The 17,747-nt window shown below is 42.4% G+C and overlaps 1 protein-coding gene across 4 annotated transcripts in view; it reads left to right on the top strand.

Annotated features, from left to right (window-relative positions):
* dok4 (docking protein 4) overlaps positions 1 to 17,747 on the top strand; it is a 53,190-nt gene that overhangs the window by 28,684 nt on the left and 6,759 nt on the right. For all 4 annotated transcript variants that reach the window (XM_071472933.1, XM_071472935.1, XM_071472934.1 and 1 more), the window contains 6 exons: positions 10,233 to 10,340; positions 10,908 to 11,022; positions 12,529 to 12,648; positions 14,985 to 15,174; positions 16,595 to 16,733; positions 17,609 to 17,726. In XM_071472933.1, coding sequence (XP_071329034.1) covers positions 10,233 to 10,340; positions 10,908 to 11,022; positions 12,529 to 12,648; positions 14,985 to 15,174; positions 16,595 to 16,733; positions 17,609 to 17,726 — 790 coding nt within the window. The remainder of the gene's footprint in view (positions 1 to 10,232; positions 10,341 to 10,907; positions 11,023 to 12,528; positions 12,649 to 14,984; positions 15,175 to 16,594; positions 16,734 to 17,608; positions 17,727 to 17,747) is intronic.

The following is a 17,747-nucleotide window of genomic DNA, read 5'->3' as shown; positions in this document are numbered from 1 at the left end:
GCAGTGTTTTTCTCACACTATGCCAGCAGCAGTTCAGTGTGTTTCCACACTCTGAAGTGTTGGATGTTTTCCAGACTGTGAGATTAGGAGGCTAAACACTGCTTAGACCAGACAAGTGTGTGTTTGATTGTGGAGAGAGCTGTACTTAATGCATGACACCAGTGTTCGAGGAGTTTACGGGCATCATTTCTTATGATGGGACGGTCCAGAGAGATTATACTCCCCTGAATGATGCAGCCTCAGCCCAGTGACACAGGCACAGTCATCTGTATTTTATATTACCAACACTTATCTTTTATATTGGAGATGCTCTTTAGCAGATATGTTATGCATGGAGCTAATTTCCTCCTTCATGACAACAGTACGGGCTGAATTTTATAGCCCGTACTCACCTGTTTACATTTTATTAAGGACTAAAGGTATGGAGATTTGAGGGTGTGGCCTCTTTGAGTAACAGGTGAGTGAGTGCATATTTGCCACCAACCGTCATGCACCAAAGTCTTCGCTCCCACACAAGCTCCACCTCTTTGACCATAATTGGATTATTTTAGCGTAAGGGTCAGAGTCAGGCACTGCCAACATGGCGACAGTGGAGCAGCTCACTCTGAGCTTCAGAAACCTGTGGGTGACCTCACAGAGGCTACGTCCATCTTCATTTACAGTCTGTGTTAGAGAAGAAAAGAGGACTCTATATTTAATCCATAACCTGGAGAAGTTTGACTGTGTGGTACTTCAGTTAGTACAGAATGTGCCATAGGCCGATCCAAAAAACATTTAAATTTAAAGAAACTGCTAGTGTGCTAAACACAGAAAATGTAACAAGATGATGTATATAACATAAAGTCATCATAGAAATCCAAAAATACATCCAAACAACTGCAAAATGGAGAATGGCTGATCTGGGCAGATGACGGTGAGAAGACAGGGGCCAAGGGCTAATATGACAAGACAGATGCTCATTGACACATTTACAAAAGCAGGTTATAGAACAACATAATTGTTGTTGTGTATGAACCAAAATTCACTCTGTCAGCTCTGTGTTTTTCACATACCAACCAACTCCTGAGAGAACTCTGTGGCTCTTTACTGTGTCACCTGCCAGTCACTGACTTTCTCTGTCTCTCACTTTTCTTTGGAGGTGGAGGTGGACTGGAAGTTCCTAAAGCTCCTCTGCTGAGCTTGGTGATAACTCCTCTGAGGGTTTGTTACTTTTCCCATATCACACATTAATATTAGGCTTGTGTTAATCATCAAAATCAGATTTATCTCAGATGGACGAGCATCACCATGCTGTGCACAGAGGAACATGATAAAAATTAAACCACACAGTGATCTTTATTTTTAAGATATTTTTGGGCTTTTTGTGCCTTTATTATTTGATAGGACAGTGGAGAGAGACAGGAAAGGGGCAGAGAGAGGGGGAAAGACATGCAAGAAAGAGCCAAGCCGGTTGGGAATCAAACCAGCAACTTGCCTGCTGAGAGCATTTGCGCTTGTGGTATGCACCCTAACCACTCGACTATCGCGTCGCCCCCAGGACACACTCAATGATCTTTGTACAGTCTAGTGATCATCCAGTTTTCTCTGCTCAGTTCAAGGAACCTGTAATTGTGTCACATTTGCCCTGAAGGCATCATTTGTTGTTAGCACTCCTCTGAGACAAAGAGGTTAGCTTGCTGTGTAGATCCTGAGCTTCCTCCTCCTCCTCCTCCTCCTCCTCTGTGGAGACAGTGCTGTGATTATCAGGATGCACATACAGGTCACTCAGTCTGGACAGATTTATTGTAATGGTGCAGAGAATACAGAATGCTCGTCTTAGTTTAGTGTTTGTTCTCTTTTTTTTTTAGGAAACACAAAGATTCAAACAAAAAATAACAGAATATTCTCAAGTGAATGTCTGTATTCAAAGACTCAAATAATATGTGTGAGCCGACAAGAACAAACTCAGACCGGCTGCTTATAAAGACCAGATACCTGTGTTAAAATGTCTAATATTGTGAATTCGGAAAACCTTCATGAACCAGGAGGAGTTCTCTGTCTCTAATAAAAGCCTGTTTCAGTGGCCTTTCTCTCTGCAGCTGAGGTAAATAAAGGCCTATGTAGTTTATGGTTTGGAGCAGATAATGGTCCCTGGCTCGACTGTGAAACCTCCACCTGTCCTTGACATGTTTCTATAATGACTGGTTTGCACTGAGATGTGTAAGTGACGCAAATGTGGATGAGGTGCAGTGAGGATCGGAGATGTGTGAGTCTACATTATAACAGAGCTGTGATCAGACCAAATGACATTTATCTTGTCACATGCTCAGATTTGGTGATTATGGTCTTTCTGGAGCGTTAACGTACATCACAGTTTCTTTTTTGAGACCTTGTCAGGCCTCCTGTGCTCGGACAGAATATCTACACAGCATTTTCATCTTGTGAGAGTAAGAGCCATAATTTCTTGCTGTGATTTTGGAAAGAGATGTGACCAATGACATGTTGGACCCGGACAAATGAAATTGCCATTATCTCAACCTGCATGACGTACATAGTTCAGGTGATCAGAAGGCATCAGAGTCCGACTTCACTCATCCACCGACAACACCAAAATACACATTGTGTATAAACACCATCATCAGCTGAAACAGAAATATGCAGTGTTCTCTCTCTCTCTCTCTCTCTCTCTCTCTCTCTCTCTCTCTCTCTCTCTCTCTCTAACTTCAATGTGCTGATTTTATATCAGTGTCCTGCACCGGTTTGTACTGTGAAGTGTATGATCTCTGCCTTCAGACATGAACTTATTGTTGGTTCTGGTTGTGTTCACTCCGTCATGTAGTGTTCATGTGCCCTGTGCTTGTATATTTGATTTGGTTAATGACACTGCCTTAGTTATTATTTCCGGTTTTATTTTGAAATTACTTAAGGTACTGTGTCTATTGTTATTTCACTTCATGCCCTTGTGTTTTTCCCGCCTTTGCGATTCTGTGTGCCCCTCACACTATCAGTTCCTCTGCTGTACTTCTAGTTTGTTCTTCTCCAGTGACTCTCCTGCCTTCTTCCGTTGTTTCCTTGTGACAACACTTGTTGTTTGTTCTTGCTTGTTTCCCTGGCTGGTTATCCACCACCTACATGTCAGCCTGGTTGTTCTTTATTGCATTATCTTCACACCATCAGCCTGTATCTGTGTGTCTGTTCTGACCCCTGCTGTCACTGTATCTCATACATGCTTGTGGTGTTCAGCTTATTGCTCATCTGTATTTAGCTGAACAAGATGGAAAAAACTGTGTGTGTGAACATTTAATGAGAATCATACAATAGATACAATGCACAAACATTCAGTTTACCTTTTAGTACATGCACAGTCACTTGTAGTGTGGACAGTTCTCATGGACTTGAAGAATCTTCCATATACACACATGACCACACTGCTAAAAGTTTGACTATGGTGTGATATTTTTGATACAGATAAAGATTTCTGTGGGTGTGATGAGCGGTATAACATCTGAGTGATCAGTGCTGTCTTCATTGTTCTGTTACTCAGTGATGCGCAACAGATTCTGGTCAACCACATGTGACGAAATGACTCTGCATGTGTTTCACACCTTTTAGTAATTGAAACACCCAGGTGATCACTCCAAATCATTATCCTGGTTGCTGTTAGTGCTGACCTTGTCCTCTATGAGACACTGCCAAAAATAGCAGCTGATGATTACCGTGCTGCTGCTGCTGCTGAAAGAAATTGTATGCTGCCATTAGAATGGAGGCATTGGGACAGTGCAGCAGAGGTGGCTACCTAAAGGTTAATGAAGCAGGTAGGGTAAGATGAGATCAGATCAAACTTTAATGATACCTGTGCGGACATTGGGTAGGGAGGGACGCAGCATTCCCAAAGGCTCTGCAGCAGCAGATCGATGTGCTTTGCTCACAGCTGATTATCCTGCTGGGAGAAGCAGCGTCTAATCTGATAGGAAGAGGTCATGCTGTTTGTGTAGCTCGCCTGAGCTGCTGTGTCCTGTTTGATTGGCAGATGTGGTGCTAATGAGGAGGGAGATTCTTTTGTCTTCTTCACAAACTACTGTCGAAATGAAGGCAGCCTATCAGACTTGATTGACAATGTGCAGTCGTCAGCGGTCAGCAGTGATGAATGTGTCCCACTGTAAAATTAAGATAGCCTTTATTAGTCCCACAGTAGGGAAATATGTGGTATTACAGCAGCAAAGTGGACAGTGCAAGAGCAAAAAAGTGAAACCAGCTGTTGTAAAGTTCACACATGCTCAGAACCTTTTCATAATAATGCTGTGATATATATGAGGCATTTAATTGGCTGTTTTTAAATGCCAGAAGGAAATGTCACATTACGGTTCATATTATATTCACATGTCGTTTCATGTTTTCATTCACTTTAGTTTATGTGCAGCTGATTTTACAGCCACATACCTCAGTGTATTTACCAAGACACTAATCTCAGTTCTGGTCTTAGTAAGGCACACCAGAGCACCGGAGGGACAGGCTAGGGGGGCCTGAGCCCAACCACCCAGCACCGCTGCTGTGGCAGATGGCCCAGCCAGCCTGTCAAGGGCCCATCCCCCCCCTTTTCCCTTCCTCTTTCCTCCAATGGAGGGTTTTAGAAGAGGGTTTTTTAATATATTTTGGGCAGCTTTTTTTTTTTTTTAACTTGCTTTTTGGTGACCCCCAGAACATTTTGGAGGGGGTCTGCCCACTTAGGAAAGACAGGCCTTTTTTTCCTCACCCTGTAAGAGGGAGGGGGGAGGTCCCGTTAGGTGCCATCCCATGCCACCCCCACCAGGGACCCCAACACACCGCAGGTCAGGCAGGGGGACCCTCAGATGTGCATTGTCAAAGTAACAGCACAGTGGCAGAATCTAGAGCGTCTAATACAGCATGGAAGTGGGTAATCAAAGACAAACAACATGCACACAAACATCCAGAATAAAAACTAGAGATAGTTGTTTAAATTGTTTTTAAGGAATAGTTTGAGGAACTCCTGAATCTGACTGACACATCCTCTGTGGAGGAGGGAGAGTCAGAAGACTCGGAGGAAGCCTCATCCATAACTCTGGCAGAGGTCGCTGAGGTAGTGAAGAAGCTCCTCTGTCAGGGCTGACATGGCTCTTCAGTGTTGCATAGAGGTTGGGTACAGTACCTGTGGAGTGGCAGCCTGGGGTGGTGGTTCCCATTTTCAAAACAGGGGACTGGATCTCAGATTGAGGAGGAACAATGCGGGTTCTGTCCTTTGGAGGCATGTCCAACTGGGAGGAGGCCCCGGGGTAGACCCACAAATCGCTAGAGGGATGATATATCCCATCTGGCCTGGGAACGACTTGGGATCCCCCAGGAGGAGCTGGAAAGTGTAACTAGGGAGAGGGATGCCTTGAATTCTCTGCTTAGCCTGCTGCCACCACAACCCGACATGGCTCTTCACCCTTCCCTATCCTGATCCTGTCTTGTGTTGAATCTGTTAACCACTGAATGAAACATTTTAAACTGTTTTATTTTTACATGCTTCAATCTCCTGAGGTTAATCACCGTGTATCAGAAAGTGAGAACAGCTGGGCTGATTGATGTTCATTTCCACTCATTCTGCCCTCACCCTTGTCCCGTCTGTCCTCTCCCTTCCCCTTCAGTCTTGTAGCAGCACACAGTGTCTCGTATTGATTCATCTTTCCTTCATTATTGCTTCATTATCTCTCTGTTGTCCTCTGTGCTGCTCTGGCTCTTCCCACAGGCTCTCTGTCTTTCATTTGACAAAATTTAATGGGCTCTTTAATTGTAAGTAATTTTACTACAGCTGCTAAGTTTGTTGTCTTTTAGTCTTTCTCTCTCTGTCTTTATCTCTCTGTGTGTGTTTGTACTACTCCTGCCAATTTACCTTTTATTTCTCCATCCTAGAAGTAGCATAAATAGTGTGATGTTACTGATCTGTTCATGGTTTGTTCAGCAGCAGCTGTTGTCAGAGCCTTTTTTGTCTGCATGATGTAAATGATTTTTTTTTATGTCAGAGTATGTCCTGTATGAATATACCTGTGCTCAGGAGGCATGCATCATGCACACTGTGGACAGACAGACACACACTTTATTGTTCCCTTTGGAGACTATAAAGTCTCCCTGTGTGAACACACACAGATGGACACTAAACCAAAACACTGAGGGACACTGGAACGTGTCTGCACCAACAGAGTACATAAGAACTGACTATAGCTGCTTCAAGGTGTTCTTCAGATAGAGAAACTAGCAAAGTCTATGTGAGCTGAAAATGTTTCTAATGACTCAACATGCTCGAGGAGGACTTTCACATAAACACACACAGACACACTCGACACACTGACGGTGCGTTACCACACTAGCTAGTTACAGCTAACATCTGTACAGTTGGTAAATCAGCTGTTTGGGGTGAATAAACACTGCAGCGGTCAAATGAGCGCAGATAATACCTGAACACACATTTACACCCAAACAACCATACGTGTCAGAGTGTCTCACTGACCAACAGCTTTGTTATTGGTGTCATCTCATGATTTGTCAGCCAGTGTCCTTCATGTATTTTGGACTGGTGTTAGATGCAGTAAATTGAGCTCCGCAGCTCAGCTCCTGGAAGTCATAGTTTTGTTGCCTCCATGTCTGCTACTTCCTCCCCAACATCCATCTCCCTCCCCCTCTTCACCTTCCCGTCTTTCTCACCATCCTGTGTTTGAAGTCATCGTGTCCCGGCAGACGAACGAGCCGTGAGGAGCGCTAAGTGAAGTTAAAGAGAGGAGGCAGAGGGGCGAGTGGAAGGGAGGAGGAAGATAGAAAGTGCTAATTGCTTCCCTCTCACAGCTCCAGAGACAAAACTGATATGAAACAGTTTGGGTTTACTGTAGTCCAGAGGGGTTTGCTCAGGTGAAAGTGTGAGAAAATGCAGGCATCGTGTCAGTGTAACTGTTAAGTGGTACGTTGGCAGCAGAGTTAAAGGAATAACCAGGAGTTCTGAATGATGCTCGGCAACTTTTCTCCTTGGTTATTCTTCAAGTTAGAGGAGGACTCACAGACAGGCTTTAATTGATGAAATAAATCTTACAGACAGGTAGCAGGCACATAGGAAAACACATGGGAACATAAGAGAAGAAATGACAAGGAGCTGTTGACAGTGGTTTAAATAGTGGCTGGGGTGATGAGGTGACTGGGATCTGGTGTGTGAGAGGGCGGGGCAGCTCAGGTGACTGAAGATAAGAAACAGGTGAGCAGGTGAATATGGAGACAGGAAGAAAGTCCCCGGGACACCTGGTGGGCAGATGGAGAGTGGCAGGTCTGGAAAGATGAAGGGACACACATGATCAGAGCTGGTCCAGTTCTCTAACTGCTGAGGAAAGGAGCCTCAGTGCTTCCTATCTTATCTCCTTTAGCATAGGAAACATAGGCTCTTTCTTTATGAAAGGAAAGGAGATAATGGCGTATCACCATTCTTTACTGAAGCAACTTTTAAAGCGACGCACCATAGTTTTACCACAGCAGTCCCATGTACATGTAGAAACAACAAAGCAGCTGTTTTATGATTGTGAACCCCAGTGTGGAACACCGTAAAACATGCATTTTCTCTACTTAACTAATGTACAAAAAGTTTTTTTTTCATTTATTATTTTAATGGTTCAACTTTCTGTATTTGTATATTCCTTTCATGTTATCTTATTTCAACATTTCAGCCCTGTTTGTTTTGTTGTTGTGGCTTGGTTTTTATGGTCCATGTTCTTATGAATTCACATCTTCACATCTTTCCTTGACCTCATGACCTTTTCCATTGAGATCAAGGAAAAGTGGTTAGGAAAGGAGAATATTTTGACTTTTCGACTGCAGCCATGGAGAAGTAAGCAGGGGCTGCAGACTAGGGCTGAGGGAAACTGAGAACTGATCATGACATTAATAATATTTTACACTGGTTCATGAATTTTGAAATGTGTCGTCAGCAAATTTTAACGTGAACTTTGACTGTCAGAACATAAATTCAAAAATAAGATCAACACTCCATCCTTTAATAAACAGCATATAGGGAGAGTAACCATCATGATCCATCAGTGTGCAGCAGAAGTAAATTATTTATCAGGAAGTGTCACATCTCATTAACTGAAGAGTAACGTGAGGTTCTGAGCATTTCCAAATCAATCATCCAGCTTCAGTGCAAAACCATATTGCGTGTTTAGTTTTTATGCAAATCTGATACAGACATATTGACCTTTAAATAACTTCACTTGAAACTTCTGTATTCAAAGTACAAAGTAAAAGAAAAAGGCTAAGAAGGCAGCCAAAGGACGTACTGTGTTTTCAGGAAGAGCTGAGAGTCACTCAGCTTTCAGACACCGGAGAGATTGACTGGATGGGAGACAGATGACATGACATGACATGGTCAGTGAAGAATAGCTGGTCATCAAACATGACACCCAGGTTCCTCCCGACCTTGGTTGGTCCAGTAAGATCAGAACTGAGGACTGAGCTGCAGCTCCAGCTGCCCTGAGGGCTTCTGTCAGTGCAGTGGCTGCTCTTAAAGCCTGACTGATCTGGATCAAGGAGGTGATTTCATGAGAGGAATTAGGAACTTAGTTTATGTTGTGATTGTTACACTATAGCTTAGTTATTTACAACACAAAGACATATAACTTAAATTATAAACCTTGAACAGGTGGAATGAGGTGCTTAGTAACTGTTCCTCCAGACGTGTTTTAAAATCTGTAAAATCCTCTGCTCTGATTTATATTTAGTTGAACATGTTTTCACATAAAAACTGGTCTGAGGCTCATCGACTCTGACTTCCTGATTGAGACACCTGGATCAGGCCTTGGCCCTGCCCACCACCTGCTGGTTCCAGGTGTCCAGTGTTAGTGGTTGTGCTAATGCTAACTCTGGCACTCTGTACAGACAAGATTTCAGGTGTATTTAGCCCCACCCCCCACCCCCCATCCCCACAAGTTGACAGGATTGGTTACTTAGATTATATGACAGAGCTGCCCTTGGTAAAAAACATTAAAAAACACAACAGAATCAAGAAATGATTGATGAATTATTGATGAGGTAACAGAGAAACAGACTGTGTCATGTCAGCAGGTCTCTGATGTGATAGCATGCACAGTGTCCTCTGTTTTAACGAAACGCTCTCCTGTAGACTTCTTCATTTCTCTCACTGGTGAGCTGTAGCTTTCTCTCCCAGAAATCTGCAGCACTGTTCAGCTTATATCCGCCTGTCTCCTCATCTGTCTGTGGGACCTATTCTTAGTCACGTCCCCACAGAAGTGATGCTGGTGAGAATAGTGTTATCATAACCAACTGAACTGATGGTCAGAGCTACAAAACTAAAACCCAGGGTTTAACAAACCACAGTTTTCCAAGGCAGCGGACTCACCAGAAACAGCTGTTCTGTCAGAAACAGGAAATCACAGAACATGTCCCATGTGTTTGGACCCTCACAACTCATCCATCAGTAATCACATGTGGTCAGAGTGTCCTCAGTCTCTGAATTGTGATCTCTAGTGAATTTTTTTGTGCTAAAGTCACAAACTCAAAATTCTGAGAGGTCAGCACTGCAAACAGATGAAAACAGGCAAATTAAGAGAACAATTGAAAACAAAGCTGCAGGAAACAACACAAGCATGTACAGAAGCACTGTAGGTTGAACACAATAGAAATGAGAAGTTTAGTCTTTCCTGTTTCCAGGGAACTTGTGTTGTTCTGTCAGTTGTTTTGTGGAACCTGCAGAGTTTCTGTTTCCTCACTCTGCAGTGTGTTGTTGTCTAAATCCTGGTGAAGATGTTTGTTTTTGTGCATTGATCTTTCTGAATAACCATTCAATTTCCCACAACTGGTCAAACAAAACAACAAACATATGACAAGTTGAAAACAAGCAAACAGAACTGACTGTAGTCATCCTGCCCAGAGAAGAATTATCACGATGTTACTGCTCCACTCAGTTTTAGTATCATTTATAGAAACCTGATTCTTTCAGATGGATATTTGTTGGATTTTCATCTTTGTGACAAAGAAAACTATTATCTTACTTGGGACAAAATTAACTGTAAATTAAATTATAGATCACAATTCTGACTAAAATTACTGTATTATTGATTGTTTTATGTTTTTATGCTTTATTTCTCTTATATATACTCTGTATTAGTTTTTATACACATAAATAAAGATTATTATTATTCGTTATTATTAATATTAAATTACTTTGATCCTATCCCTCTGTGCGTGTGTGTGTGTTATAGATCTATCGCCGTTGCTGGCTGGTGTTTAAGAAGTCGTCTAGTAAAGGACCTCGTCGTCTGGAGAAATACCCTGATGAAAAGTCTGCCTACATCAGAGTCTGTCCTAAGGTAAGTGTCTGTCACACACTGACAGGGATTAAAGCTCAGTCTGATTCCCTTATTTCTGAGCTCACTGAGAATCAACAATTCTTCTTTCTCTCTTTTTATTCACACACACACACACACTCTCTCTCTCTCTCTCTCTCTCTCTCTCTCTCTCTCTCTCTCTCTCTCTCTCTCTCTCTCTCTCTCTCTCTCAGAACTCACTCATCTTTCATTCTTCATCATCATCACCATCACCTCTCCTTCTCCTGCAACACACCAGAGACCTGAGTGTAGAGTCTGACCTTGCTCTGCTTTTGTCCTTGTTTCTGCACTTTCCCAGGAAACACAAAGACACAACCTGAAACCTGAAACAAGATAAGAAGCTTCACACAAGCTTTTACTCAAACAAATCAACAATGTTAATCCACACAAACCAGTGAACCAGTGGCTAAAAGTTCTCGCTTAATCTTCAACATACAGCAGCAAACATACTTTACTGAGGTGTCATCACTTTAATCAGGTGACAACAAGTGGGTTAATAAACCCTGACTTCCACCATGTTAACTGTTTTACCTTCAACCTGTTGCCTAGGTGACAGAGATCAGCAACGTCAAGAATGTCACACGGTTGCCTCGGGATACCAAGCGACAGGCTGTGGCCATTGTGTTTACAGATGATACCTCACGCACCTTCACCTGTGAGTCAGGTAATGTACGAACACACACACACACACACACACACACACACACACACACACACACACACACACACACACACACACACACACACACAGGTATTGCCTGACATATACACAGATATCAATCTATTTGCAATGATATGCACCAACAGTACAGAGCTGGTTTCAGGACATGTTCAGCCCAGTTTAACATCTGGACTGAATTAATTCACCTGCCAACAACTGTGAAGCTCATTGTTGTGTCTTGTTTGTGTAATGTAGACACACATGTACAGAGCACAGTTTGTGATTTTCAGAAAAGTTATGGACCAGAACTAAACACCAGGTTATCAGTTTGTTTCTGTTCAGTATCTCCAGCTGTAGCTCGGGTTGCCAGATACATTTAGAGGCACAATGTCAACAGACCTGGCAACCTCAGTGATGACAGGGCTGTAGGAACACAGTCAGCACATCCAGCTGTTGTTCACCAAAAAATTGTCCCAACATGTACATTGATTTTTTTAGGGCATTATGAATGAAGGTCATTCTACCTACAGTTAGAATGTACTTCATCAGGAGTGAGCATCTTTACTGATGGACTTCATGTCCCCCTCCTCATCCGTCCTGCTACCACAGCTGCACTTCAAGCCTCTGGACATGAACCACACACTGTTGCTCCGGTTCCTGCTCCTGTGATGTGCAGCAACATAACTGGTTCATGACAATACAAGCAAGACATGTAAAACTACTTCAGTGTCCATCATTAAAGGTCCCACATTTTACACTGTCACAGTCTTATAAATATTTATTATTATATATTATTTATTATTATATGTTATATATTATATATTGTTATTATTAATGCATTACTTATTATTATTATATTTAGTTTTATCTGAAGTGTTGATCCATCAGAAGATATATTTGTGGTTTTAAGTCCCAAAAACCAAATCAACATCTCTCTCAGGTTTCTCTCTGAAACTCTAGTAACAACAGTCTGTTTCTTTGAGGCACAACAAGGCCAAACAGTACTTTAACCTACTACTGTAGTTTGGTAAAACTCACTAGCATATGAAAATGGTGATGGTGATTTATAGGAGCTATAAACCAGAGCTCTGGGCCTTGGTCTGGTGTGTTGATAAAACAGGAAACTTGAAAAGAAACAGAAAAGTTAAAGATATTAGAAGTTGAAAAGATCACTGGAGAGGCAAACAAAATATACTTAACAGAAACTGAACAAAAGATTTCTGGTAAACACTAGGAGAAACCAAATCCTCAAATGCTGGATGGTGGATCTGGGTGGGCGGGGCTGGGGGCATAACTGAGCATGGTGACATCACAAAGTTCCAGAAGTCCTGACAGCTGGTTTTTAGGCTCAGTTTCTGAATACAGGCTGTGTGCATTTCTCTGTGGACTGAGGCTTACACTTGCAGTGAGGAGTAGAGTGCCATCGTTTCACTTCTTTACAAGAAAGCAGCAGTGATCTTTCGCTCTCTCTCTCTCCCCCTCTCTCCCTCTCTCTCTCTCTCTCTGCAGAGCTGGAGGCTGAAGACTGGTTCAAGACACTGTCCATTGAGTGTCTTGGCATGCGGCTCAATGACATCAGTATGGGAGAGCCTGACTTGCTGGCTGCTGGGGTGCAGTGTGAACACACAGGTGATTCAAAATCAACACACAAATAAATACTGACTGCAGTAAAATGTTTGTAATTTTTACACATCGCTTATAAACTCCACATTGTGAATATACACCAGAGGGTTTCTATCATCAGTGTTTCTGAAATGATGAAACAAGTTTGTGGGGTTTTATGTTCATATTCTGAGCTACATGCACTGCTGTACTGACAGTAAAACCTCAACACCTAATGATTTAAACAAAGAATTAACTAACAGTTATTTTATTAGCATTCAACGTGTCCATGAGCCATAGACGTTCAGTCAAAGTCTCATCACTGCTGAATTCTTTTATCACTGTTTAAAAAAGTTTTTCAAAGGTTACTACAGACCAATTTAGAGAAGACTGCAGGAAAAAACTGCAAAAACAGCAGACACAAGTGGAGAGAAACAGATGAGATAAGGAATCTGGAAAAAACTGTTTTGTGCTGTCGGATGTCAGAATAGTATCGCAAAACAGACGACCTGTATCTTTATAAAATACCATTGTCAGAGACGCTGTTCGAAGCTAAACACAGAAGTTTATGGTTACAGGCCAGGAAACACAGACAGGTAACAGTTACCACAGAGCTGACATTCTCAGTGGGCTCTTTCATACTGATAAACACCACTGAACAACATTAGCAACATTAGCATGTAAGCAGATGTAGCATGTAAACAAACCAAACTGCTCACATACAGATTAGCTCTAACATTATCCAGTGTTTATGCATTTAATGAATGAATGGGACAGACAGTGATATTATATCTGTGTGTGACATTTACTGTAGCTAAGACCACATGATGTCATTGGTGTTATAATGCAGTGACTGAGGATGTCTCTCAGTGGAGACCTCCATGACCCAGAGTCCAGACTTGGTTCCTTATCGTTCACTGATTCACTTCTTTAACGTCTGCGTCTTCTGCTGAAAACCATTACAATTATGGGAGAAGGCGTCGGGGTGATCCATGTTCCTTTTCTAAACTGACACCTGACACTGCTAACTGTCACTTCCTGTCACCAGTTTGGCCCCACCCACAAAACACTTCCTCAGACTTGTAGGTCTGTGAGACTTGACGTCCCAAAGATTTAAGTTTGACTGAAAGATTTGACTGAAAATAAAAAATATGAACTTCCTAAAATCCTAAACAACAAAGGGAAAAAAAACACAGATAACAACATTAATGTACTAACGAAAACTACAACTTGAGACTTGACTTAAATCTGCAACAAAATCTGACATATTGCTGAGTTGTTAGCAAACAGTTGCACATCCACACAGCAACGATCATTCATTTTGTGTCCATGTTTGTCTCAACCCGTTGACTCTATGTTCATATTCACTATCACTCTTTTAGCTCTGTTTTTGGTCTCCACCAGCTCCTGAGTAAAATATCTGGTTGTTTTTGTTTTGTATTTTATTTATTTGCCACTACCAATTGATACAGGTCAAAAACAGTAATACCACTAAACATAGTGTGTACAGGGACAAAGAAAAAATGAATACATGAGGTTAAAAAGTGATGATGAAAGATGAAAAAAATAACCAAGAGGTTCCTCATTCATGACTATGAAGTCATATATTACTGTGTGTTAAACATGTGCTGTTTGGAGAGGGGCTGTGTTCAGTGCCAGCAGATATTTCTTTAAACTTTTAAAAACACTTCTGCTTTTTGTTGGTAAACCTCCATCCTCTCATTCCTCTGTACATAACAGTACCCTGCAACGCATTCGTTTTTGAGACAGGAAGTAAAAGCAACCTCATGATGCATGCCTCTTATTAAAGATGTGGCTGTTACTACAATATAAAAATCGATGGTACAGGACAATTGGGATTTTAGACAATAAAATATTCCTTATAAAACAGGTTACGTGCTTTGTGATAATGCTCCTCTGTCACAGTTCAGAGCCAGCTGTGTGCCTCTGTTCTGGACTAACTGTAGCTTTTCCAGTTTTTTATGTGACACTAACCCACCCCACGACAGGGCAGTAATCCGAGTCTTTAGCTGCTAAATGCTCCACCGTGCTCACAGTTCTAACATTGTCTGTCATGTCGTGTTGAGCAGGTGGTGTCCACTGAAAACTGCTGCTGGAGACACTGAGACTCAACTACAACAGTCAAGTTGTGGCTCATAAACCCAAACAAAGAGCTGACAGGAAGCTCTGCAGAGCTGAGAGAATATGATGAGGATATTGATTCAAGCTGCTTTAGAAACAACTGGTGTTTAGCTCATTTAGCTCAGATGATGGAAAACAACATGTTTCATCTTCTCAGAAAAACTGATCAAAGAAAAAACCAACATACCTCACATTGTTCCTGTCATTCCTCGTCTCCTCAGAGCGCTTCAACGTGTTCCTCCTCCCCTGTCCCAACCTGGACATCTATGGCGAGTGCATGATGCAGATCACCAACGAGAACATTTACCTGTGGGACATTCACAACCCTCGCACAAAGCTGGTCACCTGGCCGCTCTGCTCACTGCGCCGCTACGGACGTGACGCCACCCGCTTCACCTTTGAAGCTGGACGGTGAGACCAGTTTGGGGGGGGGGTTCACAAGCATCATAGGTACAAAGTTACTGTAAAGGTAGAGAAACCACATCCTTCATTAAAGCAGTGTGTTTAAGATGGAACACTGAACTCACAACCTTAGTCTGTGTGTGTGTCTGTGGTTACTTAGACACACAAACACACACGCACACACACACACACACACACACACACACACACACACACACACACACACACACACACACACACACACACACACACACACACACACACAAACACAGGTTGTTGTGTTGGTCTGAGCCCCATGAAGAGATTGATTGAATAGATTAGACAATGAATCGATGCTGGTCCAGACAGATCTCCTCCTCTTTGATAAAACCTGACGAGCTATGATGGGGTCAGCATGCAGTTAATGGTGTGTGTGTGTGTTTGAGTGTTTGGCACCTATGATGCTTGTAACCTGTGTGTGTGTGTGTGTGTGTGTGTGTGTGTGTGTGTGTGTGTGTGTGTGTGTGTGTGTGTGTGTGTGTGAGGAGTGTGGGTCGAGAGAGCCCTCTGGCTTTGGTTGTGTTGTACTGCATCACTAATAATATTTTAAATATTTGTTTGTAAGACTGTATATTCATTTGACATTCATTACCAGCCTCACAGTATGGACACAGGAATGTGCATTAACCTAATAGAAACATAATCAGTTGGTTTAGTAGTAAACTGGTTAAACTCAGTCAAATCTGGAAACATGAAACATGAAACATGAAACACTGATTTCCATCCAGAATAAATCTCCATGAATCCACTCAGACAAACAGAGGCTGCAGAACTCCCCTGAGAATCCTCATGTTTTTAGGTTTTCTTCAGTGTCACAGTGATGGTTATCTGTGCATCCATGGGTCCACTGCAAACATCAGCTGCTAGTAGCTCGTTCAGCATATGTTTAATGGTGACAGTTTGACAATGTGATAAACAAATATGGGACTCAGAACAGAATAGCAGTAACTGCCTGTAGTTGACATCACAGAGGGTCACTCCTGATGGCCTCCTGTGTTGGTGTTAACATTTTTCCATCCATCAGATTAGCAAAAACATGGCTGACTTCCTCGGTCTGATAAAAAAAAAAAATAGAAGGATAAGCAGGTTACCATGTAGAAAAAACTCATTCACTTTAATATTTCAGGAGGACCAGCCAGTTCACAGAAACATTACTGTGGCTGTAATTGTTACTGGTGCAGGGGTGAAAGTTACACACACCTTCTCAGGTGATGTTAAAATCACCTCCTCCCCTAGAGAATGAATCCAGTCCCAGTGGGGCTCAGCTCCACTTGAGTCCTGGTGTGGAGCGGCTTTAAAACAACGAAACGAAGGAGTCTTGAAGGCAGAGTGAGGCAGGTCTTACTGCACTCTGTGCTCCAGCTTCATTCTGAGTCGCTGTTGTGTGCAGGATGTGTGACAGCGGTGAAGGTCTCTATACCTTCCAGACCAGAGAAGGAGAGCAGATCTACCAGAGGGTCCACTCCTCCACACTGGCCATTGCTGAGCAGCACAAGAAGGTCCTGCTGGAGATGGAGAAAAACAGCAGGGTGAGAGTCTAATCTCAGGTTTCAGTCTTATATTACTGCCATTGTCCAGTGCAGAGGGTGCAGACCTCCAGGGGCTTGATAGCTCTATGTTCACTGTGTTTTTGTGGCACTTTGATTCATTGCAAAATCTAATCATGTACAGAAAAAGTTAGTCAAAGCTTCTCTTAAACCCTATAGTTATTTGACTTTATATTGTGATGCATGTCTCTGAATAACGTTATAGCTGCACTTGTCAATAATTTTATATTGATAACAGATAAAATGACCATGTGTGATTTGACAGGAGCTCTACAGATGACGTCTTGGAGAAGACATTAGCAGCTAGCTGGTGAATGTGGTGAAGAGTGTATCAGCAGACAGACAGAACTTTTTCTCAGGGGCTGATGAAGACCAAAAAAGTGAATATTGGTCATTGATCACATGGTGTTGGAAGTAGTCAACAGGGACCCAGCAGCAGTTGGCCTGAAACAAGTTAATTTAGCTGTGATTGGAAGGATTCCTCATCAACACAGTGAAAAGCATACAATAAAATAATAAAAATACAACAAAATCCTTTCAATTAAAATACTCAGTAAACATGTTAGAACTAATTGGTTGTGAACACTATTTGGTTCCTGGGTGGGACTCAGTCACTGAGGGATAAAAGTAACCTATAAATATAGAAATGTGTGTCTGAGTGCTGCAGTAACACTGTGATGATTGTAACAGTGTGGGTCTGTGATGATCTGGGTGAGCAGGACTATGTGAAGTTCCCTGTAGTAAAACTTTGAGCAGAAAGTCTTTGTAGACATTGTTAATTGTGGTCCTTTGTTGAAATGACTGATCTACAGTGGTGTTTCTTTAAATCCCTGATGACGTGTGTATCTGACTCACAGCTCATGTCTAAGGGTTCAGAGCCTGGCTCCTACCCCTGCACGCCCACTGCCATCCTGCCCCGATCCGCCTACTGGCACCACATCACTGCAAACCAGAGCGGCATGGACCCTGGCACCGGTAGGCCACACACCAGCCCTT

Source organism: Trachinotus anak, unplaced genomic scaffold, assembly GCF_046630095.1.
Source record: "Trachinotus anak isolate AG129_WGS33_773 ecotype Australia unplaced genomic scaffold, CSIRO_AGI_Tana_v1 ptg000042l, whole genome shotgun sequence".
Lineage (NCBI taxonomy): Eukaryota > Metazoa > Chordata > Actinopteri > Carangiformes > Carangidae > Trachinotus > Trachinotus anak.
The sequence above is the reverse complement of the archived record's forward strand: the minus strand, read 5'-3'. Positions and strand labels throughout refer to the sequence as shown.